The sequence below is a fragment of the Raphanus sativus genome, chromosome 5 (genome assembly GCF_000801105.2).
Source record: "Raphanus sativus cultivar WK10039 chromosome 5, ASM80110v3, whole genome shotgun sequence".
Lineage (NCBI taxonomy): Eukaryota > Viridiplantae > Streptophyta > Magnoliopsida > Brassicales > Brassicaceae > Raphanus > Raphanus sativus.
In genome coordinates this window covers 29,308,007-29,333,777 of record NC_079515.1, presented here as the reverse complement: position 1 = coordinate 29,333,777, position 25,771 = coordinate 29,308,007, and the positions used below count along the sequence as shown (strand labels likewise).

General features: G+C 30.0%; 4 protein-coding genes across 4 annotated transcripts; 1 reads left to right on the top strand and 3 right to left on the bottom strand.

The window, feature by feature from the left end:
* Positions 1–580: 580 nt before the first annotated feature.
* LOC108858721 (UPF0725 protein At1g23950-like) lies at positions 581–2,890 on the bottom strand. The gene is made up of 9 exons (XM_056985837.1): positions 2,477–2,890; positions 2,280–2,351; positions 2,059–2,203; positions 1,829–1,979; positions 1,619–1,743; positions 1,451–1,537; positions 891–1,346; positions 713–781; positions 581–607 (listed from the first exon to the last, which is right to left on the bottom strand). Exons 2-9 carry the CDS (start codon positions 2,288–2,290, stop codon positions 581–583), a joined length of 1,071 nt encoding a protein of 356 aa, XP_056841817.1. The 5' UTR covers positions 2,291–2,351; positions 2,477–2,890.
* A 9,846-nt stretch (positions 2,891–12,736) lies between these two features.
* Positions 12,737–14,016, top strand: LOC108834679 (ubiquitin-conjugating enzyme E2 20). Its single transcript, XM_018608006.2, has 6 exons — positions 12,737–12,971; positions 13,086–13,113; positions 13,195–13,422; positions 13,509–13,572; positions 13,661–13,720; positions 13,796–14,016. Exons 1-6 carry the CDS (start codon positions 12,856–12,858, stop codon positions 13,840–13,842), a joined length of 543 nt encoding a protein of 180 aa, XP_018463508.1. The 5' UTR covers positions 12,737–12,855; the 3' UTR covers positions 13,843–14,016.
* LOC108834678 (formate--tetrahydrofolate ligase) lies at positions 13,989–16,440 on the bottom strand. The gene is made up of 4 exons (XM_018608005.2): positions 16,118–16,440; positions 14,717–16,042; positions 14,501–14,647; positions 13,989–14,423 (listed from the first exon to the last, which is right to left on the bottom strand). The coding sequence occupies exons 1-4, from the start codon at positions 16,403–16,405 to the stop codon at positions 14,148–14,150; spliced, it is 2,037 nt and encodes a 678-aa protein (XP_018463507.1). The 5' UTR covers positions 16,406–16,440; the 3' UTR covers positions 13,989–14,147.
* Positions 16,441–18,838: 2,398 nt separating this feature from the next.
* On the bottom strand, positions 18,839–22,193 carry LOC108856432 (hexokinase-3). The gene is made up of 9 exons (XM_018630226.2): positions 21,558–22,193; positions 20,999–21,149; positions 20,736–20,909; positions 20,479–20,553; positions 20,126–20,281; positions 19,940–20,038; positions 19,697–19,824; positions 19,514–19,592; positions 18,839–19,411 (listed from the first exon to the last, which is right to left on the bottom strand). The coding sequence occupies exons 1-9, from the start codon at positions 21,830–21,832 to the stop codon at positions 19,055–19,057; spliced, it is 1,494 nt and encodes a 497-aa protein (XP_018485728.1). The 5' UTR covers positions 21,833–22,193; the 3' UTR covers positions 18,839–19,054.
* Between the last annotated feature and the right edge of the window lie 3,578 nt (positions 22,194–25,771).

The window sequence follows — 25,771 nt, the reverse complement described above, 5'->3', positions numbered from 1 at the left end:
TATCCATAGCCAATTACCCCAATAATAATGATGAAACCATACTTTCTACCACCTGATAATCAAAGGAAATCGTTAGCTATTGCTTTTTGGATACAATTAACAGGAAACAAAAATGATGTCGCAGTAATGAAATGACTTGTATATGATGATGAAAATTGCCATTAATTAGAACACAAGCCTGTCTCTTTGATGCAACAAGTAGCAAAAGAAGGAATAAGAAGAAGAAGAAGCCTTAAACTGGATAAAAAAATAAACCATGGCCAGAAAAATAAAAAAGTAAGTGGATAGGCGGAAAAGTTTCTAGTGTCTTGTTTTCATATCAGCACAGTAACCAAACCAAATCGCTCATTTGTGTCAGATTTTTTTTTTTTAATGCAGAAGATCAGAGCAGAAAGGAATACAAAACTTCAACATATAAAGTAAGGGGTGGTATTGAATTCAGGATTTTGAAAGAATTCACAAGTAATAACTTTTGCGGTACAGTATTTTAAAAGATTTTAATGCAACTGTCTAATTAAGGTACCTGATCCCTCCTGTCGAAATGATAGTGATAGGCCTGTTTGAAGCCAGCAATTACAATTCATGCCTGTTTGAAGACTGTTATAACCTGCAAGAGAATTAGGGATCAGACAAGTAAATCTAAGTCCTCCACAAAAGTCTTTCTTATCCAAATATTTATCCTCGTCAGTAAGTAGATTCATGTCAAACTAACCTGGGCAGTAAGTCTATCAATCTGACGCTTGTTAGCTGATTTAGGATATTTCAGTTGTCTAAATACAATCTGTCAAGAGAAATAAACCATTACTAGCCCATCTTTCCAGACAACATCATACAGATAAAGAGTTGAAACTAATGGAACGGATGTATGGATTGTAATATATGATAAGAACGAGAATTTTTTTTATTGAAAAAAGAAAGAACACACTTAAAGTGTCATACTTAGATATTAAACAGTCGTTGAACCAAAAAAAAAGAATAGTCAAATAGCATAAACACACAAAAACAAGCAGAAGAAACAAATGATCCAGGGGGGGGATCTTTGTCACTTCATCTGTGATAGGCGGGAAAAGTCTACAGGAGTCATCTCCGGATAGCCAGGGATAAGGGGAAGAATCGTTATTCATGAAAGGCGTGAAAACATCAAGCAGGATCAATCTCCCTGTCTCACTGATTACTCTTCTCACAATAGCCTTGCGTTCAATATCCTCTCTAATCCCGCAACTGGCCAAGCGGAAAGTTATGTAGCCAAGTGCGCTTTTGGCTTTGAGTCTCGCATTTGGCGGTTCCACCTCATCGACAGTAGCTTCTATCCAAACTTTCAATATCTTCAATTTGGACAAATGGTTCTGCAGCAGCAACAACAATAATTTTCAAACAAACAATGTATATACATATATATATATATATATCAATGAGTATCCAGATATAAAAAAAAAAAAAAAATACTTACGGCTTGGAGCTTTTTATCCTTTGAAACTAGGACAAGTTTCACATACAGACAAATCCAGTCATTGTCTTGCAACTCTGCTTCCTGAACCTGGAAAACCAAAATATATAATCATACAAATCATAATTGAGTATAAGAAGTGATGATGCTGTATCTTCTAAACCTTATTACCTTGTAAAATCTGTTTCTGTCGTTGAAGGCATCCTCCGACGGCCACTCAAACAATTCATCTTTGTATAGCACTCTCTCATCCAGATCCTCCTGAAACGTCAACAAGGGCTTCATGGCGGAGCTTCCTAAGCAAAAAAATCATAATCAAACAAAGTGAGACTATAATCAAACAAACAATTATAAAAACATGAACAGTAGTGTGCAGTTTACCTCGGCCAAAGATTTGCTCAGCTACTTCAGCCTGGAAGGTTTGCACCAAACCGGTAGCTGGCTCAGTGGCAACGAGAGTCATGTAGTAAGAGGAGAGACAGTTACATGTCATGTTGTATTTGATTAGCTCACTGAATTGAAAGTTTGTACCCTGATGAGATCAAAAAGAAACAGTTGAATGTTATGCACAAAGCAAAGAACAGACTATAAATGGTTTTTTTTTTTTTTACCTCCAACAAGTTGTAATGATGAAGTCCAAGCTTAGCGTAAAGGTCTACAAAATCAGGATATCTGTAGACTGTAGACCCTTTTGCAGTCGACACGCACCAGTGGATTACTTCCTTGTGGTGCATCGATACCCTCGATATCGAAACCCTAAGTTATCATCCATCATCAGTTAGAAACTTAGATAAATCAACAAACGAATATAAAAAAAGTTCAAAAAAATTACCTCGCATTCATGCACTTTATTCCAATACTCCATCAGGTCACGGATGAAAGCCACATTTTTTTCGATCTGAGACTTCATTCAATAAAAAAAAAAGTTAGTAATTAACAAACCCTAGAAGCAGACAAATTATCACCTCCACAGTCCTATAAACAACTATGTTGCATATATAAACAATAAGAAGAAGTTGAAAGAATTACGTTGGATTCGCCGCTGGATTCCGCCAGTTTACGATAGTACTCCCGAGCCTCCTGATCTTCCATCAACTCATCAGATGATCTCCGCAAATTCCCTTCGGCCATGGTACGTAGGATTGAAACAACGGAGAGAGAAGCTTTCTTTTTTCCTCATCGATTGGTAGTTTGTTGATCTTCTTTTCCTTTCTGAGACGGGAGAAGTGATAAATAGATAGATTCCCGAACTAGAGATCCTTCTTGCGGATCCGAAGAATGGGGATACGAATACTTAGAAGAAGATCGTGTAGAAAGAAAGATCCTCTTAGAAGCGTTACGTTCGTAAGCTATGCTCGTGTAAGAGCTCTTGCTAGGTAACTTGAGAATAAGGTAAGATGAAGGGAAATAGTCTATTGATTATTGATTGAGAGACTCGTGAGACTCTACCCGTAAGACTCAGTGACGTTCCTGTCACACTTTCTCTTTTTAAATCTCTAATTACAAACCGTCTTATAAGAATCTGGAGATGCTATTGGGTCTTCTTCCCGCCCTAACCAACTCGTAAAAATATTTATTAGTACTGTAAGTCTGTATCTATAGAAAAATTAGCTGATATTTTTCTATGTTATAGAATAAATAAGTTGATGTTTTTATAATTTCATATATCTATACTATTATTATCTAAGTAAATTTGCTTAGTTGTCACATTCTACATAATTCTAGACTGAGTCAATAAATTTTAATTATCTATACTATTATTATCTAAGTAAATTTGCTTAGTTGTCACATTCTACATAATTCTAGACTGAGTCAATAAATTTTAATTATAGAATAAAACATTTATTTTATAGAATAAAACATTTATTTTACTTTTAGAAATTTATGAAATTCGAACAAACAAATTATCATAAATTAAGTTGTGAGCATTTCACAAAGGGAAAACTTGATGTTGATGTTATAATAATATTTTCTATTGAAATCTTAACATAGTTTTATCATATGTATTTCCATATCATACATTTATTTTTACTTATAGAAAATGCCAGCAAAAAATATAAGATTAGTAATCAACAAAATGGACCATCAATGCTATTTGAACCGAACTAGCTTGAAAATTTTAGTTATTAGAAGTTTATCAGTAAAAAAAAATTTTTTTTTAATTAAAACAACAAATATATCACATTTTTATTTACATAATCATCAAAATACAATAAAAATTTAATTGTAATTAAGGACATTCATTATTAGTGCGCTTTAGGCGGCAAATAAGTCTCCACCGGCACTGTCCATTTTCCATTGAAGAGCAGAACATCAACCATTATTACTGAATGGTGACCAACCATGACTGTGTTTGCCCTGTTAAGACATGTATAAATGTAAATAGTCCAGCATAATGAACTAAATTGCAGGCAACAGGGTGAAACCTAAGCTCCTGTAGGGATTCTTCCAGTGTCGCAATGCTGCGAACACCCTTCACTATGTGACTCATTATTGCTGCCTCACCGAAAGGATCTAAGGGAACTAATTTAGTGCAATCAAAATCAGCTAGTCTCTGCCCCACTTCAACCTTGGTCACTCCGAAGCAGTCAATGTGATGCATAGCACACCCAAGGATGTATGGGTAGCACTTATGACCGTCCTCAGCATTCTTGTAAGATCCAATAAGAGTGGGCTTACAGCTGACATACAAATGCCAGGGAGAAAAATGGCAGTATTGATCTTCCCAGCCGTGAAGTATACACCCTAAGCTTAGAATACCAGTGACACAAAAGACCACCAAAGAACCGATAAATCCACTGATATGTGTATAATTAAGTTCAATTTAATAAAAAGAATTGTTATTATAATCTTAGAAAACCTGGTAAAAGACTAAAAATCCGCTATTAACCTAAGATCCGATATGAGATAATCCGATGAAAACCAAAAAAAAATTTGAAATATTTATTAAATAATTTATACTTCTTAATATTATATAAATTTTAAAAGAAATTTATTTAGACTTTAATGAGATTTGTATTATGTCATTTGAAGAAAATGAAACAATAGTAACTAGGTGATTTTCCCGTGCACATGCACGGGTATAAATATTTATAAAGTAAATATATTATAATATTTTGTTTACCTTATGATAGTTTATTAATATTTTTTTAAAAAAATTAAAATTTCTTAAATTTTTTAAAATTTTTTTAAAAATTTTCTATTATTTATATTGTAATCAATATACATGGTTTTTTTAAAATAACATTGTGTTATTTTAATAAAATTATAATTTTGGATATGTTTTTAAAAATTTTCTATTATTTATATTGTAACCAATATGCATGGTTTTTTTAAAATAACATTGTGTTATTTTAATAAGATTATAATTTTGGATATGTAATATCTCGACTGTTTGGTTATTATTTGGATATATTAGATAACATTTACTTTTTACGATTCAACTAAGATATTTTGTTATACCGATTAAAATTTTGATTAATTTTGTTATTTTCATATAGTTTGATTCATGCCTTCAATTTGTATATATATTTTTAGTAGGATTATGTATAATTTAATATATGTTGTTTTGAAAATAAAATAGTAAAAGTAAACTGAAATGTTGATCGATTCAAAGTTACATCTTAATTGTAATAGTTGGTTAATATATTTGTAGTATTATTTGAGAATTTCATATTTATTTAGTACAATGTTGAGAATAAATCAGAATATAATATTTTTATTTAATGTTTGACTTTGTATAAAATAATTTGGATTGGTCTAGTTACTCATTTGTGGGGTATATTGTGTTATATATTTCCGTTAAATTCAAGTATAATTATTTCTAATCTAATTCAACCAAATCATATTTATTGTATTCATTGCATTAGTTTGGTTTTCATCTTAGAAGTATATATATATTTATGAATTGGCTATTTGTAAATAGCCCATGACTATGTTAATTTCATAGTACTTGGTAATTTGGAATATGTTAATTATCACAAATAAAATTATAAAATAAAGTGATGATAGGTACAAAATTTCTTAAAAATATAATCGATACATTCTAAAAAAGAATATTAATTCTTTATTTTAATATCAAGATTTTTTTCTAAAATTTTCTTTTTATGAAATCAAACTATATATAAAAGTATTTTTGGTTTAAGTTTATAAATATTTTCTTTATCATACATGTTATTTGAAAAATATAAAAGGGAACATAAAAAGATTAAATTAAATTTTATTCATTAAAGATATCTTAGTTTATGCTAATTAAATTAATTTGTAATAATATGAGAAATATATTGATTTAAATAAAATGTTTAATACTTTTAAAAATATATATTATATTTGTTAAGATTACTTTTAAAAAGGGAAGATTATTTTTTTACTTTAAAATCAAGATTATTTTGTGAAATTTCCTTATTATGAATTACACTATATATAAAAGTATTTTCGTTTAAAAATTTATAAATTTTCTTTTTTCTTATCAATATTTTAATATAAATTTGATTTAACTGAACATTAAAATTAAGATAAAAAAATTAAAATAAATTAGTATATAAGAAATTTGTATTTACCATATTGATTATGAATTTGTATCAAAATAATTTAATTAGTTTTATAGGTAGATTATTCACCTTGCACCATGTGCAGTAAAAAATATTAAAATATTTTTTTGACAGATAAATATAAATTATATTTAAAATAAAATGTTATTAATGTCGTAAATTTTCTTTTTATTATCAATATTTTAATATAAATTTGATTTAATTAAAAATAAAAAAAATTAGGATAAAAATAATTTTGTTTATTATTATATTTTAAAATATGCATGTATATATTTAAAATTATAATCTTAGATAGATTTTTCTATCTATTCATTTTATTTAAATATATTAAATAAATTTGTACAAAATTCCATGATTATCAAAAATTAAAATTAAAAATATTTATAAAATATGTAGAAATATAAGAAACTAATGATTTTACGATTAAATTTTTATAATTTTCTAAAAAATTGTATACATTTTTGAAAATATTAGTAATAAAATTTATTGATATACATTTTTATAATATTTTTAAAAATATATAATTAAATGATATTTCGAAATTTGTAATGCAATATTTGAATATATTTATTTTAATGATGATTTATGAGTTATTACCATATTCTAAAAAAAATTCCAAAAATATAAATCGACATTAAAAGTAATATATGAGTTATTACCATATTTTAAAAAGCTTACCAAAAATATAAATTAACATCTCTATAATATTATTTGAGAAGTCAGTTTCCTATGTGTCGCGCTCACGTTAACTCTCGCGATGGTTGATTACAATCACACCCTTAATGAATTAAAAATATTAGATATAATTACTATATTAAAATCGATTTTCCTTTTTTTAAATAATTCCTGTTAATTAGAAATTTCCTTTTTAGTTAACATATATAGTTAAAACATCTTAAAATTAAAAAACGAATTTAAAATAAGAGAATATATTTATATATAATGTGATTTCATAAAAAAAAAGGAAAGTTAACAAAAATAATTTTGATATTTAGTAAAATAGATATTTCTTTTAAAACATAACCTTAACCAATATAAAATATTTCCAAAGTAATAAAAATATTTTCCTTATGTCTATATATTTTCTCAAATAATTACATAAGAAATTGATTAGATAAACCAATATACCTATAGTTAAATAATAATATTTTAATTAGTATTATTGAAATGGTTTATTCATTATTATAATATTTATTGAATATTAATATTTTATAATTAAAAACCTAAAAATGTCTATAAATTTTTTCTTACTTATGTAAAATAATTTCTCAATAAAAATTTATAAGAACTGATATTTATTTTTAAAACGTTAATTGATATTTTTATGACAACTAATTTTATCACAAGCATATTTTGAACAAGAAATTACAAAAAAAATTAAATAATATAATCCTAAAATTTTTAATAACCTAAAATATTATATTTTTCCACAATTAAAAATTTATGTTTTACTTAATATATAGTTTGCTTTTTTCCTTTTTCCCTTATATTTGTACAATCCAATATACCTATAATAAAAGTACATAAGAAAATCTGAATTATTATATTCAAGAATATATTTAAGATTATTGAAAATAATTTTCAGTTTACTTTTATAAATCTAAGTTATAATATTACGTAGAACTTACAAAATATTTTAATTATTATAAATACCAATATGCGTTTATGAGATTAAATTTTTTATCCGTTATTTTATTTTATGGAACTTTCTACTGATTATTTCTTTATTTTTAAAATATTTTAAGAAAATAAAAAATAACAAATTTTATAAATATTGCAAAAATATATTTACACATTTAAGATGAAAAAATGAATTGATGCGATAAACAATCTAATTGGATGAATAAAAATAAAAATAGTTATACTTTAATATAAAAGAATATATGTCACCTTATTCACAAAATGAGTAATTAACATATTATTTTATAGTTATTTATTTTATACATATATATTAATGGATGCTTCAAACCATACCAATAAATAAAAATAAATTACTAACTAATTGTTACAGTTTATTTATTTTTTAAAACATATATATATGAGATTTCAAAATATTATTGTTATATTTATTTATGTATTCTGAATAGACCAACACTTAAGTTTTTTATTTGATTTTCAAAAATATATGTAATATTATTACTAAAATATATATACATATCTAAGGGAAAAATCAATCCAAATTAAATCACAAATTATTCATAATTTTAATATATTTTGAACAAAAAATACCATAGTTGAATTTGAAGAATTTGATGATATCTAATACACTAAAGTTATAATCAAACTAATAATATATTACATATCCAAAATCACACATCTAAGTAAAACAATATGATATGATTTATATAAATTATAGAAAAATCGAAACTAAAATTAAACTATTAATAAATTATTACAATATATTTACTTTATAAATATTTATACCCGTGCATGAGCACGGGAAAATCACCTAGTTATATGTAATTGTCTATGTCATATTAAACTATAAGCCATGTCATCAATTATAGTAGCCATGTCATATTATTTTTGTGAGAATGATTGTAGAGAGGACATGTGGCAAAATCACTTCTCAAATATAGTCTAGGGGATTTTATAATATTTTTAAAAATATATAATTAAATGATATTTCGAAATTTGTAATGCAATATTTGAATATATTTATTTTAATGATGATTTATGAGTTATTACCATATTCTAAAAAAAATTCCAAAAATATAAATCGACATTAAAAGTAATATATGAGTTATTACCATATTTTTAAAAAGCTTACCAAAAATATAAATTAACATTATATGTAATTGTCCATGTCATATTAAACTATAAGCCATGTCATCAATTATAGTAGCCATGTCATATTATTTTTGTGAGAATGATTGTAGAGAAGACATGTGGCAAAATCACTTCTCAAATATAGTCTAGGGGATAGGAAACTTTATTATTGATATGAAAATATTATTTTCTTTTTCTGATTACTAATAAGCTATGATAAGTTTGTAGTTTTAATTATGTTTAGATCTAAAACTTAATTTTAAGATAATTTTTAAAAAAATGAACACGCAAAATTGGCATATCATTATTATGTAAAAAAAATGACATAACAATATTTTTTAATTTGCATGTATATATTTATATCCGATATTAAAATAATATTATAGATGGAAAAATAATATCCAAATTAAATGAAAAGTATAATCTACATAAAATTAAAATTACTATCATTCACAAAATATAGAAATTATTAGTTACCATAGTTATAGAGAATATTTTATTTTTAGTTGACCAACAGGTCAGGAACCGGCTGTCTAGCATGCAACAGCTTGGGGCACCGTCGTATGTGAAGGCCATGGAAACATGATTCTCATACCGATGAGTTTTCATATGTAAACTTTAAATTTCAGCAAAAAACATAAAATACAAGTAACACATGATGTAAAAAGGTTTTTTTTGTTTGAATTAATTTGACATTCATTCAAAAAAAAATATTTTATTTTTAGTTTAAATTAAATGTCAATGGGAAAGACTTGTAAATATATTGAAATACAGCAACATGATCCTAAACTTTTAAAATAGGATTCTACTTTAATAATATATATATATATATATATATATATATATTATATATATATATATATTCCTAAATAGCAACGATTGGTATTAGGTTTGCATGCTACCTACCTAACTTAAAATAACTTTTTGTTATAAGAGAATGACTTCTTCTTCTTTTTTGCATCGTCGAAAACAAGAATTCTAAAAGAATGTATAAAAACAAATTGATTTTTTTAGAAAAAAAATAAGATAAAAAATAATATATGTTCTCAGTCTACCAAAATTTAAGAAATCTTATTACTAATAAATTCAAACAAATGAAACAGTTTGTTTCCATGCTATAAACAAACGATCTATAGTTTTTGTAGCAAATAAATGTGAGAAATTAAAAAAAGTGACAAATTCGAAACAAGAGATGTAACTCACAACAACTCAAATTGGATCACATTAGAATAATCTAAAATAAAATCTCAATATATTTTTATATCACAAGTAACCTCAAATCATGTCATCGTTGTTAATATATGTATATACTAAAATTATCATTTTGGAAAGATATTTAATTGATTTTTTGGGGCAAATACATTAAATCAAATTCTATAAAATAAAGAGAAAAAATTGTTAGGTATACAATTATCAAAATGTAAAAAAAAAATATTTCTAAAATCTTTAGATGTTAAAAAGAAATTAGAAGTTTTTTAAAAAACTACATAAAATTTTGAATAATTGTTTTAGTAATAAAATTATATAATTACAAAATACTTGATTACACCCTCTTTTGTACTTGATGTTTGAAAGCACAACAATTATGAAATACATTTTCTTCCAAAAAGTAACATTAAAATATAAATTAAAACTAATTCAACCAATCATCTTATAAAACATCATTGGTTCACACGATTTACAACAAAATTAAAGTCAATATAAAATTATCAAACATCATATACTTTAAAACATCCAAACTTTTCAAAACATCATCTATGTTAGAACGAATAGAGTATTATATTTATATCTCTACTATTATTATAATAATAAAAATATAAATAAACATTAAATATAAATATAGATATTACAATTAACTTTAAGCCACATCATCGTTGTTAGTATGCTATCTCATCATTTTTCTTTCAAAATCAAATGAAGATAACAAATGACATATCACTTATTAAACAATGTCTAGGGGATTTTCGATCTATTTCTTTTGGTTAAAATATATTATATAAAATTCTATAAATTAAGAGAAATTTCTGTTAGGTATATAAATATCAAAACATAAAATAAAAATATTTCTAAAGCTTGTAGATATTAAAAAGTAAATAATGGTATTGGGATTAGAAGATTACAATTTTTTAAAAAACTATATAAAATTTTGAAGAATTGTTTTAGTATTAGAATTTTCAAAAAATTTCCAATATTTTAATTACAAAAACTAAAGTAAATAATAATTTGAAAATTTTAAATATTATTCTATTATATTTATGCTATTATATTAATGATGATCTATGAGTTATTACCATATTTTAAAAATACCGAAAATATAAATCAATATTAAATGTAAATGTATGTATCAGAATTATCTTTAGACCATGCCATCATTATAAGTATGAGATATAATTATTTTTCTTTCAAAATTATTGTAATGATGATATATGGCAAATCACTTTTGTTATATGTGATTACAGTGTGCAAAAACAAAAGTTTTAAATGTTCTGTTATATTTAAAAATTATAATTTTATTATTTGTTTACAATGTTTAATTTTAAATTTTAATTATATGTAAAAATTAAGACAAAATAAAAATTCAATATATATATATATATATGTATATATTTAAAATTATAAAATTTGGAAAGATATTTATTGATTTCTTTTGTGTAAATACATTAAATCAAATTCTATAAAATTCAATATATATAGATAATTTTTAGGTATACAATTATAACGTAAAACTAAATAATATTTATATAATTTGAAGATATTGGAAAGAAATTAATGGTATTTGAGATTAGAAAATTATAATTTTTAAAAGCTGCATAAATTTTGAAGAATTTTTTTAGTAATAAAAAATTATAAACTACAAAATATAATTAAACAATATTGTAAAATTAATATTACTATATTTTATTTCTATTATTGTATTATTTATTGTTATATTAATAGTGAGCTGTAGTTATTATCTTATTAAATGTAAATGTAAATGTCACAATAAATTTTAAATCATGTTATCATTGTTGGTATATCATATGATCATTTTTTTCAAAATTAAAAATGTCAAAAAAATTAATATAGTGATGACAAATCAATTTTCAAATAATGTGCATAGAGTTCCACAAATAAAAATATAATATTCTTTTTGAGGAAATGTCAGTATGATCATTGGTAATCTAATATCTGCAACAAATCTTCCTTGTTACAAAAAATATATTACACAATACGATATAGTTTAGGTGTAAAAATTAATAAAATAATATAAGAGGTAAAGTTTAGTAATAATTAGTAGTGGGATAAGAGGAAGAATCTAGCCAAAACACTTTTCTCTAATACTTTATATATACATCTCTCATCATTTTTTCAATTTTTTTCTTTTATTATAGAGGAATTTTCAAAAATACCACTTTCAAGGTACCATTATTCATCTTTACCACCACTAAAGACACATTTTCAAAAATACCTTATTTATTAAAATGGTAAAAACTCTTATATCTTTGTTTTTATATGCTTTTCAAAATTCTAATCCCATATTCTAAATCATAAACCTCCAATTCTAAACCCTAAACCCAAAATCTTCAACTCTAAACCCTAAACCCTAAACTATATACCCTAAATTCAATATCCTAAACCCTAAACCCTAAAGTTTAAACTATAAACCCTAAATCCTCAACTCTAAACCCTAAATCCTCAACTCTAAACCCTAAACTATATACCTTAAACCCTAAAACATCAAATCTTAACCCTAAATCCTAAACCTTTAAATCTAAATCTTTCATTAAAAGTAGTGGTAAAAGTGGTTAGTGTAAACATGAAAAGTGGTACTATGAAAATGATATTTTTGGCAATTTCTCTTTATTATAATGGTTAAGATGCATTGAAATATACTGATAAAGATGGTCTATGCATCTAAAGATTCACGTGACTATTTTCCAACGTTCAAAAGATTAGATTCTCTTTCAAATTAAAGGCTTCCTTTAATCTTTCAAAATCGACGCCGTTTCGTCATAGCCAGACGCGGTTTTATAAACCTCAAGAGACTCTTCCTTCGCTCGAAAGAAGAAGGATCTTGGCTCTCCTCCTGAGTAAAAGAAAACGAAAGTGATGGCTGCCGTAAATGGGTACCAAGGAAACACTCCGGCGGATCCTCCGGCGTCAAACGGGTCAAAGCAATCTGCGCCTCCGACTAAGACTGTTGACAGCCAATCTGTTCTCAAAAGGTTTCTTCTTTTCCCAATCGGAGACTTGTCATGTATGCATCTTTGCACACAAACTGTTTGTTGTAATGCTTCTTAGAGAATCTATACACTTTGAATCTCTTTCACTTAATGCAGGCTGCAATCTGAGCTAATGGGCTTGATGGTAAGTTATCATCTTTTTGGTAAATAATAAAATCTTGAACCAAATAGTTAATAAGATGCTCATATCGGATGCTTTTTTCAGATGGGCGGTGACCCGGGAATATCGGCATTCCCAGAGGAAGACAACATCTTGTGTTGGAAAGGGACAATAACAGGAAGCAAAGATACTGTCTTTGAAGGAACTGAGTACAGACTCTCACTCTCTTTCTCCAATGACTATCCTTTCAAACCTCCAAAGATCAAGTTCCACACTTGTTGCTTCCACCCCAATGTTGATCTCTATGGCAACATCTGCTTGGACATTCTCCAGGTCAGAAAAGAAAAAATGTACCTTCCTTCCTTCCACAAAATCAGACAAGTAACCAATCTCTTAAATCATCTTCTTTTTTTGAGCAGGATAAATGGTCTTCTGCTTATGATGTGAGGACAATCCTACTATCCATTCAGAGCCTTTTGGGAGGTAATTTATTATTATTATTATTCCCCGTACGTAGCATTTGATTTCCTTTTTAAAATCCATTTTATTAATTTTTTGCGTTGTTGTTCAGAACCCAACATCAGCTCACCACTGAACACTCAAGCAGCGCAGCTCTGGAGCAACCAACAAGGTAAAAATAATGATTTCACATTCATCTTCTGCCACTATAAGTTTCTTACGTCTCTTTTGTATTCTTCTTGTACAGAGTATAGGAAGATGGTTGAGAAGCTCTACAAACCTCCCAGTGCATGATATCTTCTTCAAGTTGTTCTGATTCATAAACCTCTCCACATGCCTGCCTTTGATGAACAAGAAGAAGCAGTTTGTGTCATTTAATTTGTTTCTGATTCATAAACTACTGTTTTATCTGTAACATTTTACGATGTGAGCTTTTCAAAAATTAATCAGAATGATACATTCTTCTTATTAATCTCAAAACCAAAAAACAACACAAGTTTAAAGTAATACAATCATCATCCCTATTTATTGTTGAATTAAGGAACAAAATAATGGTGAACAAATAATGCCTCTTCTAGCTTTGAAAGAATCACACTAAATTAAGAAAGGCCACGAACTTTTCCAGTGACGGTGTCAATGTCAATTTCATAGAAGCAAGGTCTAGTGGGAAGTCCAGGCATAGTACTTATTGTACCAACCAAAGGATATATGAATCCAGCTCCAATACTCCCTCTTACATCTCTTATCGGCAACACAAACCCCGAAGGTGCTCCTTTCTTTGATGCATCATCTGAGAATGAGTACTGTGTTTTCGACATGCATATAGGAAGGTTGGAGAAGCCTTGCTGAGTATACATCTCAATCTGTTTCTCAGCCTGCATTCACATTCATAAACATATATTAACTTCTAGAAGAAGAAAGAATAACCAATGTTTGGACTACACTCAGTCACCTGGTCTGAGTATTCAACACCGCTGGCTCCGTAGGACTTGGCAATGGCCTCAATTTTATCTTTGATGCTACTGTCCAATGGGTAAAGAAACCTAAGTGGTTGTGTATTGTTTTGACAAGCTTTCTCAACCGCAATGCCAAGATCCACCTTCAAACAACATTTACAAGATATAAGAAGGTGCTAAAAGTTTAAGAAGAGAGAAGATTTTTTCTTTACCGCTCCTTTGCCACCATGAGCATGGTGGGAACAAATCACAGCATCAAAAGCACCAGCATCCATCGAAAACTTCCTTACCGCATCTAGTTCTGCTTCGGTATCCGTTGAGAACACATTCACAGCAACAACCACATTCACACCATACGCCTTCATGTTAGATATATGCTTAACTAGATTCACACATCCAGCTTCCACCAAGGAAACATTCTCGCTCACATAGGCGTGATCAAGAGGCCTCCCGGCAACAACGCCAGGCCCACCACCATGCATTTTCAAGGCCCTAACAGTCGCCACAACAACCGCACACTGAGGCCTCAGCCCGCTGTAACGGCACTTGATATTCATGAACTTCTCCGTTCCAATGTCAGAGCCAAAACCAGCTTCGGTCACCACGAACCCGCCACGTCCCACCAGCTTCAAAGCGATTTTATCCGCAACGATAGACGAGTTCCCATGAGCTATGTTAGCAAAAGGACCAGCGTGGACTAGCACAGGCGTCCCTTCGAGCGTCTGCATGAGCGTAGGGTGAATAGCGTCTTTCATCAGAACAGCCAAGGCTCCACCAACACCGAGATCATCAGCCGTAACCGGCTCCCCGCCCCTGCTGTTACCAATCACCATCTTACCAAGCCTCTCTCTCATATCACCGAGAGAAGTCGTCAAAGCCAAAACAGCCATGATCTCACTAGCAACAGCAATATCAAACCCTGTCTCTCTACTCATCCCTCTCTCCTCAGACCCCTGACCAACAGTGATCTTCCTCAAGAACCGGTCGTTAACATCCATCACCCTCCTCCAAGTAACAGAACCAGGATCAATATCAAGCCTAACAAACCTCTTAACCTCCTCGGGAGTAAGCTCCTCAGGACAAGTCTTGAAAACCCCAAGCTTCCTCAAACGCCTGAACATAACGTCGCTGAAACAACGCTTCCCTTCTTTATCGACAGGACACAGCCTGTTGAAGAGAGCCTTGTCTGATTGAGAAGCCTCGTGGAACATCCGAGCGTCTATGGCAGCAGCTAAGAGGTTGTTGGAAGCAGTGATGGCGTGGATGTCTCCGGTGAGATGGAGGTTGAACTCATCCATGGGAATCACCTGGCTGTACCCACCACCAGCCGCACCTCCTTTGATGCCAAAGGTCGGTCCTTGAGACGGTTGGCGAAGACAAGTAACGACCTTTTTGTTCAAGTAAGCTCCCAAGGCTTGGCAGAGACCTACGGTGGTGGTGGACTTGCCTTCTCCGAGAGGAGTTGGAGTGATCCCTCCGACGACGACGTAGTAGCCGTCTTCTCGGTCTTGGAGGTCATCGAATGCAGACAACAAAACCTAACGTAAAACGGGTTGAGTTATGTCGGGGGAAAAGCAGAGAGGGAAGAAGGGGATGGATAATAAAGGAAGGACCTTTGCTTTGTATTTGCCGTAGAGATCGTAGTGAAGAGGGCTGAGGTTGAGAGATTTGGCGATCTCGGAGATGTGTTGAGGCTCGACGGAGTTTGCAATGTCGATGTCGGATGGGACAGGTGTCACAACCTGAAGCTTTCTTGTCACTGTTGTTTTTGGTATCATCACTGCTGATGATTCTCTAGAAGACTGAGAAAGACAAACGAAAGTGTGCTTCGGTTTTGGCCTTAAGGCGAGAGGTGGAGGAGGATGAGGAAATGGGAGATGACGATTGACGACGACGACCATGATGTGTTTTGTTTGTCTTCGTCCCTTTTTTTTTTATTATTCTTTCGTTAACATATAATAATCGACGGCGTTAAATGACGGTTTCACCCTTTATCTATAAGCCTGCTAAGCGCAGCCAAAGGCCCATACCAAGTGGACGTAGACTAGTTCATAGCAGAAGATGCTAGTTTAAAGATGTTGAGAGTGAAGGTTTCATATAGGGGAGATGATCATGATACTAACTTTCATGTTGTTTCCACACTAGGTTTGGTGTTTTGCCTTTTTGTTTGTATGTTTTGGAGTGAGCAATTCTGAGATGGTTTGATCACTATGAATACACTTGTTTGACATGGTGTAATCTTATTTGCAATTTTTCATAGCTTGTGGTCAAATATTGCTTTGTAATTAACATCTAGAATATATCATACTCATGGCTTAAAAACTGGTAAAGTTTTTCCTGATACCAAATTCCTTGGCCTGACATTCTTTTAAGTGTGGATGAAAAGGTGCTTCTGTTTATCTCTTATGAAATTAATAAATCAAAATTCTAATTAATGAAACATAGAGTACTATTGGAAATTCCAATTTTTTTGGTCAGCATGAAATTTCATTTATCATCATCACCTTTACATTATCACTAGATCATGACCCGCGCGCCTGCGCGGATATATCTTTTGATTCACATATTTTATATACATGTTGTATCTATCTTATTAAAGTAGAAGTACTTTAAGCTTTTGTTTGGTAATAGGGATAGGAGTCTTTAAAAAATTAAATTTTGTTTGGTAACAAAGATAGTAGAGAATTTTGTCTTTTCCTTATTTAAATGATAGATTTAAGTATTTAATGTCTTTTCCTAATTTAAATAATAGATTTCTTTAATAGAATGAATCTTAACCAAAATAAATTTCCTTATAGATTTTTTGTTGACATTAAATATTTTTCAATATTTATTAATAAAAATAATAAAATAAAAATCACACATCAAAATCAATTTATATATCATATAAATAAAATATAAAATATTTTATTTATAAATTGTTAGTATAATACTTTTATAATATAAGTCCAATTAGTTATAAATATTAGATTTTTATATGATACACTGTGATATAATAGACGATTAAAATCACATAATATAATTATTTAAAGTAATAAATAAATTTTTTGTTTTAAAATGTTATACTAACAGTTATGTAATACATATTAATTTACATATATATATATATATATGTATATATATATATATATAGATATTATCATTAGAACAAAGAAAAAGAAAGCAAATATTTATACGGCCACGGGTCAAACTATAGAAATAAACAACAATGGCGTAAGATTTTTTTTTTAACAAATTTATTTTAATTTCAAATATGTTTATATATTTATTTATTTATAAATTATTTTATTTTTTATTAATAATGCTAAGATTTTGGAATTGGAAAAAATTATGACCCATCTCTATATTATTTTAATTAGAAATTTAAAATTTATATCAAAATATTTTTTTAAACTTTTAATTTTTTATTATAACTACAAATGTTAATTTTCAATCTAAATTTATGTTTAAATATTACAAATATATGATTTATAAATAAAAAATTAAAAACATAAAATAAATACCCGCCCGGTTGGGCGGGTTAATAACTAGTATTATTTAAGATTTATAATATAAAAAAGTTAGAATGATCCGGAACAAAAAAAAATCGCTCCGGACAAAAAAAAATCAAATACCTACTTAGATCTAAATGTTGAGAACTCGAAGAACTCATACCTGAAATGAACATATTTATACCCGATCCAGTGAGTTAAATTTCAAACATAATATCTTTTGTTATATTTTTAATTCATTTTTTGGGTTGGTGAGATTTACTATTTATTCGGAAGATTTTTGGCTAACTTAATGATATATATTTGTAGGTTTCTTTTTTTCTGAACATGAAAAAAAAAAAAAATTGGGTCTTGATTAAATTTATCTTATATAACAAATTGCTGATTAAATTTAATTAGTTGAAAGTTATAGTTTTTTGAAGATTTATATTAAAACTAATTTGTAACAGTAATATCATTTTTGTTATAAATTAGTATATCATGGTTTATAGGTTCAAAGTATAGAGTTAAGTCGTCTTCATAGTATTGTTAATATTGATAGATGCAAGTTAATGAATACAGATAATATATTGTATTATTAGTAATCTGTCGTATAGTATTATATGTTAGTAGATGTAATATTAATAATCTATCTTATAGTATAATATGCTAGTGGATACATCTAGCTTATAGTAAAATATATGCAATATAAAGAAACATGCGTAATAGATATAATAATAAGGTAAGAAGTGAAAAACTATGGTAATGGTTGATATTAGTTATTTATAATAAAGTATGTCTAATAATAAGTAGATTAATATAGCATTAATTACATAAAGTCCAACTTTAAAATCCACCTAGAAAAAGTTGTAATGTTTCTGTTTTAATAAGATAGATTTTCTTAGATAACAAAGAATACATAAATAACATTCCTACACATTTACACAAACTTGTGCATATGCGTCTATATAACAATAATAATTAACAAACAAATATTGAATAAATGTATATATACACACACTGACATAGACGCACATAACCAATTATGTAAACATTCATACGAACGAAGATGATGATGATTCATGACTGTAAAGAGGCAACGAGAAGAGCAGAGCCAATGCTAGAACCATCTTCCATGGCTTTAACGACCACGTATTGGCTCACTTCTTCTCCTAATATCTCCACCAAGGCTTCTTCCATGTATTCTCTAAACATGGTGTAGTTCATGTACAGACCTCCTTCTACTGCAACAACTGTTCTTTTCTGCATCTGGGTTTCGCTTCTGCTTCTCACACTCGTGATTCCTCCGCTACCATCTCTACCTATCTTCTTCAAGATTCCTGCAATGCCCGCTGCTGCTAGCCTCCCTGCTCTTCGTGTCACCACGTCACATATCTTTACCACGAGTTTCCTCACCTTCAACGGTACATCTGATACCTGTTTGTTCATTTTAAATGAAAGTGATGCTTCCTCAAGTCCACCATGTAACATTTTCAAGTTCCAATCACAAGTTACTGTAATAGTGAGATTTTAAGTTACCCCCAAGTCTTTCAAGATTCTTGCTACTTCTTGCAACTCAGGTGTGTCATCTTCATGCATGGCCGAGACTGAATTTGTTCTGAGTGATTGAAGTAGACATGTAAAAAACAAACATTATTACATAGATAGTTTATGCAGAGGAAGATCAAAGCGTGTCCACGTTAATTCAATAAGTTTAAGTACCTTAGAACGTAAGGCTCAGATAACATGGACAAGGTGGTTCCAAAGATGTCGGAGACTTGTGACATGCGAAGGATTACTCTTCGAACAATGTCACCCAGATACAGTCCTCCTATCATCTTCTCAAATCCCTATATATAAACAACAATCCCAAAGATCTTAATTGCTCATTCATCACTTTATTAGTTAGAAACTTTAATGTATTATTACCAAATGGATAAAAGAAAATGTTAAGGAAAAGATCACCATATCATTTGGATTTGAACTCTCAGCATCCAAGTCAATGTCATATGAAGTTCTTGGCAGGTGTGAGGACCAAAAATTCCCCCACTCCATATTGACTACCTGAAACATAAGAATGAAAGAAAACATTTCTTCTAGGATCTAAAGATGGTTTCTCAGAATAGACTAATGAAAAGATTTTTTTAGTACCATGCTTCCAGAAGTGGTAAGCAGACCCTGAGACTTGATTATGGCATCGGTTCGTTCCAAGTAACATGCATTACTACCTGTTCCAAATACAACCGCAACAACTGTATCTGGATCATGATAATATCCAAGTGACAGGGCTCCGACAGTATCATTCACCTGCTCAGGAAAGAAGACAAACTTCATTCACAACTAAGCATCATTTCATGAGGTTTTTCTGGTAGATAAATATATATTTTTTTGGTTCAGATAAAGCCGTCAAAATGTTTGTCGGAAAAGGGGTAGAATGATGAATAAAATTGGAGCCGAATTTACCCAACAAAATTATTATGTTCCGGCGACAAAGCAAAACTTACAAGAGCTGCAACATGCATATCTAGGCTTCTTCTGTTCAGCGCTCCTTGTAGACATTCAGCTACGTCTTTCCCAACCTAATAATAATAATTAGGATTAGCATGTCACATTATAAAATAACCTTGACTTTGCATAATGTTAAAACTCACAAATTAACTACCACTAGATCGGTTACATGATCACAAAGCAATAACACAGCTAATGTTAAACAGTATCTGAAAACCAAGCCAAGTAATTAAAGTTAATCATTTTTACTAACCATTTCACTAATCTCAAAACCTTTGGTCCATTTGATTAGAGCTCCTGAAGATATAGAAGAATGCTTGACAGGGAAGGAAAACGTAAATGCAAGTTCCCTTTGTGAACTACTGGACCCGTTTCCTTCTTTTTCGATAAACCTTTCCAGGGAAAAGGCGAGAAAGTTGAAAAGAACCTACACTCATGAGAACCTAAATTAAGCATCATGCATTATATATAAAAGCAAGGACCAGTGAGAAATAAAAAGAAGTGAAGAGTCACCACCTCGCTGGTGCTATTCATCAAATGAGAAGGTATGGGGTGTCGTTCAACATCTTGAACATCGAGATATGACCTTTCACCACCTAGAAGGACCCTTAAAATCCTAAAGTAAGTGCCTCCGAGGTGAAGTGCATAATAAGTTCCTTTCTCCGTCCTGCAAATTATACACACAAACGCAACATGTTATAAGAATGAATGCCGAGTCTATAGCCTCTTCATTGCACTCATGAAGATAAGATAAAGATAGTGATAGAACAGTAGTTAGCAATCTAGTGGATAGGAACAAGATACCAAAGTAAAGGTAAGAGATAAGAGAACGAGAAAAAGGAGAACTCGTTGAAAGCTTTTTATAGTAGTATACGTAATCTTCACATACAAAAGGAAACAGAATCAAATGATCTATGTGCCTACAGCGAGAAAATGCTACCCAAAGACACTTCTTTTATAGCGACCAGGACCAATAAATGAGTTCCTTATCTCAGAATCTTAAAGAGTGAGGAACAAAGTCGATAACCTTTAAAGAATCAATTCGAAAGAAGTAAGGAAGGAAGAAAGGGTTTACCCAATGGGCAAATGATGGACGAAAGTGAGAAGCATTTTAAGCTTAGAGCCACCTTCAGAAGCCAAACCAGCGTGCATCTCAACCGCCACCGCATCCACCACTTGCCTCAACCTCCCCACCGGAGTATCGCAAGCTTCCTCCAGCTCCTTCAGAATCTCCACCACTCCCCTCCATTTCCTCCGGCTCTTGACTCTCCTCCCCACCATCACCGCCGCCACCGAGCAAGACACTATAACAGCCGCCGCCGCCGCAAACGCCACCGCGACTTTACCCATCACACACAACACACACACACGCTCGACACTTCCTTCCTTCTCTCTCCTGTTGGAAGCTCTAAGACGGCAGAACCTACTCAAGTAAAGAGTTGAGCAGTGAGTACCGTTGATCGGAGAAACCAAAACGACTCCGTTTCGACATCATAAAAACCGACTTTTCTGTTCCTTCTTCTTTCTCCCCTCAGCTCAGCTCAGCTCAGCTGTTTTCTTCTCTACTCCGTGAAACTAATTAACTGCTTCGATCCGGTGGTGCTTTCCGTTTGTGATCTCCGGCGATGTTTCGAACTCGTGTTTCTTGTCTTGCCGGCGGTGTGATACTGACGACAAATATGGAGAGAGAGAGAGAGAAAAAGAGAGAGATGAGAGAGAAGGGGCTGGAAAGCGAAGTGATGGTAATATTATTTATATATATATTCGCGTAATTTCATTACACCCTCTCTCGTCTTTTTTGGATGTCGACGGTTTCGATTTTTTTACTTTATTTTTATTTTCCCAAATTATATTTTTTTCTATTTTTTGTAGCAAAATCCATTATCATGACTCTATTTAAAACATATATACGATGATCTGTTAATATTATTTTGTAAATATTTGTAGTATGAAATTTCTGGTGATCATTTTACTATCATTCACAAAAATAAATGATTTGAATAATGGTAAAAATGGTTACATTTTGAATTAATTTTCCTATTTTTTCATTACTATCTTTCGTTAGTTTTAGTTAACTTACATTTTTTATATCAACCTATTTTCAGAGAATTAAATAAAATAACTTTCGAGTTTTATCAATAAGTCTTGTTTAAAAAAAACGTTTTATCAATAATCAACCATACTTTATATCTAGAGTATTTCACTTAATTACGATTATTTATAAATATTGATTTTATTTTGGTGTGATAATTTGGTCCTAATATCCAATATCCATTTTAGATCCACTTAAAAAATAAAATATTTGAATTGTCCAGAATTCATATAATAAAATTTTGAATATGTCGAATCTGTATCTTTATTTCAAAATATATTAAATTTTTAATTTTATTAATAATTATATCTGATAATATTTATACATAAAATTATATTTATAATATTATACTTATATATTTATGAATTTTGTATAAATATTTATTTGTCTATTTTTGTCAGTTAAAATATTTATTTATGTATTATTTTAGAATTTTCTTATTTGAAAAAAAATAATTAATTATTTTTATGCATTCGGTAGCATAATATCAAAACAGATACATAAAATTTAGATATATATAAACCACAAATCTGGATCAGAATACTAAATTCATAGATTCAACGAACTTGGATCAGAATATCCTAAATTTTGTAGATATTTGAATCTATTTCACTCTGTGTAGTGGTAACAAGAAGTAAAACAACATTAGACAGCTAAGAGAAAGAAAAAAACGTGTTTATTTTGACACAAAATGGCAAAATATGTTGATTACTTGTACCCTCAGTTTTCGTATAATATTATCGTCGTGCCCAGTCTTCTCTCTTTTTCTTTTTCTTTAATCACACTTTAAGGTGAGAGTTATAAATAGGGAAATACCAAACGTAACAAAGTTACATTTAAATTCCACAAACATATTATAAATTATTTTAAAACTAAAAGTAAAAGAGTGATGCCGCCCGTTTGACCTTTGACCAGTAGATTTAATGACACTCTCCTTTGAATATGATTTCAACGGCGTGCTCCTTTCTGCCGTTGGGAATCTCTCATGATCAATTATTATACTTCAGAAAACTCTAACCATCAAATAATTAATTAGCAAATAATCATCCGTCCTTTTGAGCAGATTATTGATAATGACTCGTGTCTGAATCACGTCCAATAATAAACTAGTAATGTACAACGGGCTGAATTGTAGTTTTCATGCTTTTCTTCACCTTTTTGCATGCCCTACATTAGCCAACTTGGCAAATATTATGCGATGTTCGCATTGGCATTATTATTTTACGCCAGCCATTATTGTACAATTTCATTATTTATTTTAAAAGTTTTGGAAAATGATTACCAAACCCAACCCAAAATTAAATGCTCTATTATAACTTTACAAAATAAACTAATTGTTAAAAGTTATGTTATTTTTACGAGTATAATTTTATCAGTCATAAACATCAACTACTGAACTTTTTTTACTGAAATATTTTCTATTACATTGAGATCCCAAAAACGTCATTTAAAAAATAGTCAGAAACCCGTTCAATTTTAATGAAAGTTATATGTAAGAATTTTCGTTTTGATATTCAGTCTCAGATCAGAAATTTAATACTTTAGCTCATTTTTAGTTTGAGATTCTGCAAGAATACGCAGTGGAAGTCTGCGAAAACAAAATAAGATTTATGTATAAATATTATATGAAATTATCAGTACAACTTCAATAGTATCGAATGTCCTTTGGTGAATGAATGTGGCGAACAGCCGCATAAAAGCTGGCAATTTTAATTTTGCATTATAGTTTTCCATTAAATTTGTTTTCAGGCAAAAATGTTTTTATTGTTGGGAGTATAAAAGTATCTGCTTACAATGGTGACAGACAAACAGGGTAAGAGCCCATGAAAACGCACGTTGCCAAAGAAAATAAAGAGAAGAAGAAGGAAAAGATCGCTCTTCCCCAGTTTGCCAGCTCACCGCCACTCAATAGCAGGACCCATAATTTATTGATATTTACCATTCTGACCCTTCAATCTTCGTGTCCGCTAACCCTAGAGAGGTTCTCCGCGTTTCTGTTTCGTATTTCTAACGTGATTGTGGTCACGTGATATGACACGTCATCTGTTACCATTTGATGACGCAACGCTGTCTTTCCTCTTTCTGTGTCGTTTTGAATATTTTTCTTTTCAGTTCTATATTCAATTGCAATTAAGTTTATGTAATTGCATTTACTGTTTATGAATTTTATTCACGTAACTGAATATTTCGATTTGAGCTAATATCATATACGACTAGTATAAATTTTGCTTTATTTTTTCTTGATGTATAATGTTGAAGGTGGGTTTTGTATATCCATCAATACTCTGCTCGATTCCAAAAAGAGTTTACTTAACAATCTCAATTCATATTTAGTCAAAACAAAAAAAAACAATCTCAATTCATATTGAATTGTTATCGATTCAAATATTGAGCTCGTCTCGCACTTGTCATATTTTTCAGCCTCTATTTAGTTCCAATATAAACGAGGTTTTGTACGTGCTTTGTTCCTAAATTGCTTTCATCACCTCTAATTCACTATTCTACATGTAACTAAAGTTCTAAGATTTAAATAACAATCAGTCAGGCCCTCAATCCGCCTTGGACCGCTTTTGACCGCTGATGAAAATGGGTAAAGCCCAACTAAAACAAAATTGTAATTGAGTTAAATTTTAAACCAACCAATAATTTAAGAACCGGGCCACACCCATGGACAATCCAACCAATAGATACTCCTAGGAATAGAGCAACATGAGTTCTTGCAAAACAGCAAATGAAATTGTCGCCAAGAAAGTGATTTTTAAAAATACAATACGCACTGATTCGGTTAAATCGTTTCGGGTAATTTGGTTAGTTGGTTCGGCCACACTCACGAATTGAACTTGAAAATTTTGGTTATGTTTTCAATTATTTGGTTTTCTTAATTTATGCTAAACTGAACCTTTTTCGCTTCAGTTAAGTTTATGTTTAAACTAATTTTTTTTATTTAATTCAATTATTTTCAATTAATTTTGGTTAGTTCCGTTCGTTTTCTGGGTATTTTCCGTATTTTTTTTCAGAGTCAGATTAATTTTGTTTTTGCCAAACTAAACTGAACCGACTACTAAACTGAACTGATAACCAACTTTTGAAAAGCTTGCCGACCTGACCCGACTTGTAACCGTTTATGAATCCAGAACCAACAATTTGGGTTCGGTTCTGGCTCTGGTGTAGATCCCAACGCTAGGATAACGAAACAA

Coding starts and splice junctions, on each gene's coding strand:
- LOC108834678 (XM_018608005.2), bottom strand. CDS start 16,405: ATGGTCGTCGTCGTCAATCGTCATCTCCCATTTCCTCATCCTCCTCCA. Junction 14,648..14,716: donor CTCATGGTGGCAAAGGAGCG/GTAAAGAAAAAA, acceptor TGTTGTTTGAAG/GTGGATCTTGGCATTGCGGT. Junction 14,424..14,500: donor GTGTTGAATACTCAGACCAG/GTGACTGAGTGT, acceptor ATGTGAATGCAG/GCTGAGAAACAGATTGAGAT.
- LOC108858721 (XM_056985837.1), bottom strand. Junction 1,347..1,450: donor AGGATAAAAAGCTCCAAGCC/GTAAGTATTTTT, acceptor TTGCTGCTGCAG/AACCATTTGTCCAAATTGAA. Junction 608..712: donor TTGATAGACTTACTGCCCAG/GTTAGTTTGACA, acceptor ATTCTCTTGCAG/GTTATAACAGTCTTCAAACA.
- LOC108856432 (XM_018630226.2), bottom strand. CDS start 21,832: ATGGGTAAAGTCGCGGTGGCGTTTGCGGCGGCGGCGGCTGTTATAGTG. Junction 21,150..21,557: donor GTCCATCATTTGCCCATTGG/GTAAACCCTTTC, acceptor TATAATTTGCAG/GACGGAGAAAGGAACTTATT. Junction 20,282..20,478: donor ATATGCATGTTGCAGCTCTT/GTAAGTTTTGCT, acceptor TTTCCTGAGCAG/GTGAATGATACTGTCGGAGC.
- LOC108834679 (XM_018608006.2), top strand. CDS start 12,856: ATGGCTGCCGTAAATGGGTACCAAGGAAACACTCCGGCGGATCCTCCG. Junction 13,423..13,508: donor TCTGCTTGGACATTCTCCAG/GTCAGAAAAGAA, acceptor TTTTTTGAGCAG/GATAAATGGTCTTCTGCTTA. Junction 13,721..13,795: donor GCTCTGGAGCAACCAACAAG/GTAAAAATAATG, acceptor CTTCTTGTACAG/AGTATAGGAAGATGGTTGAG.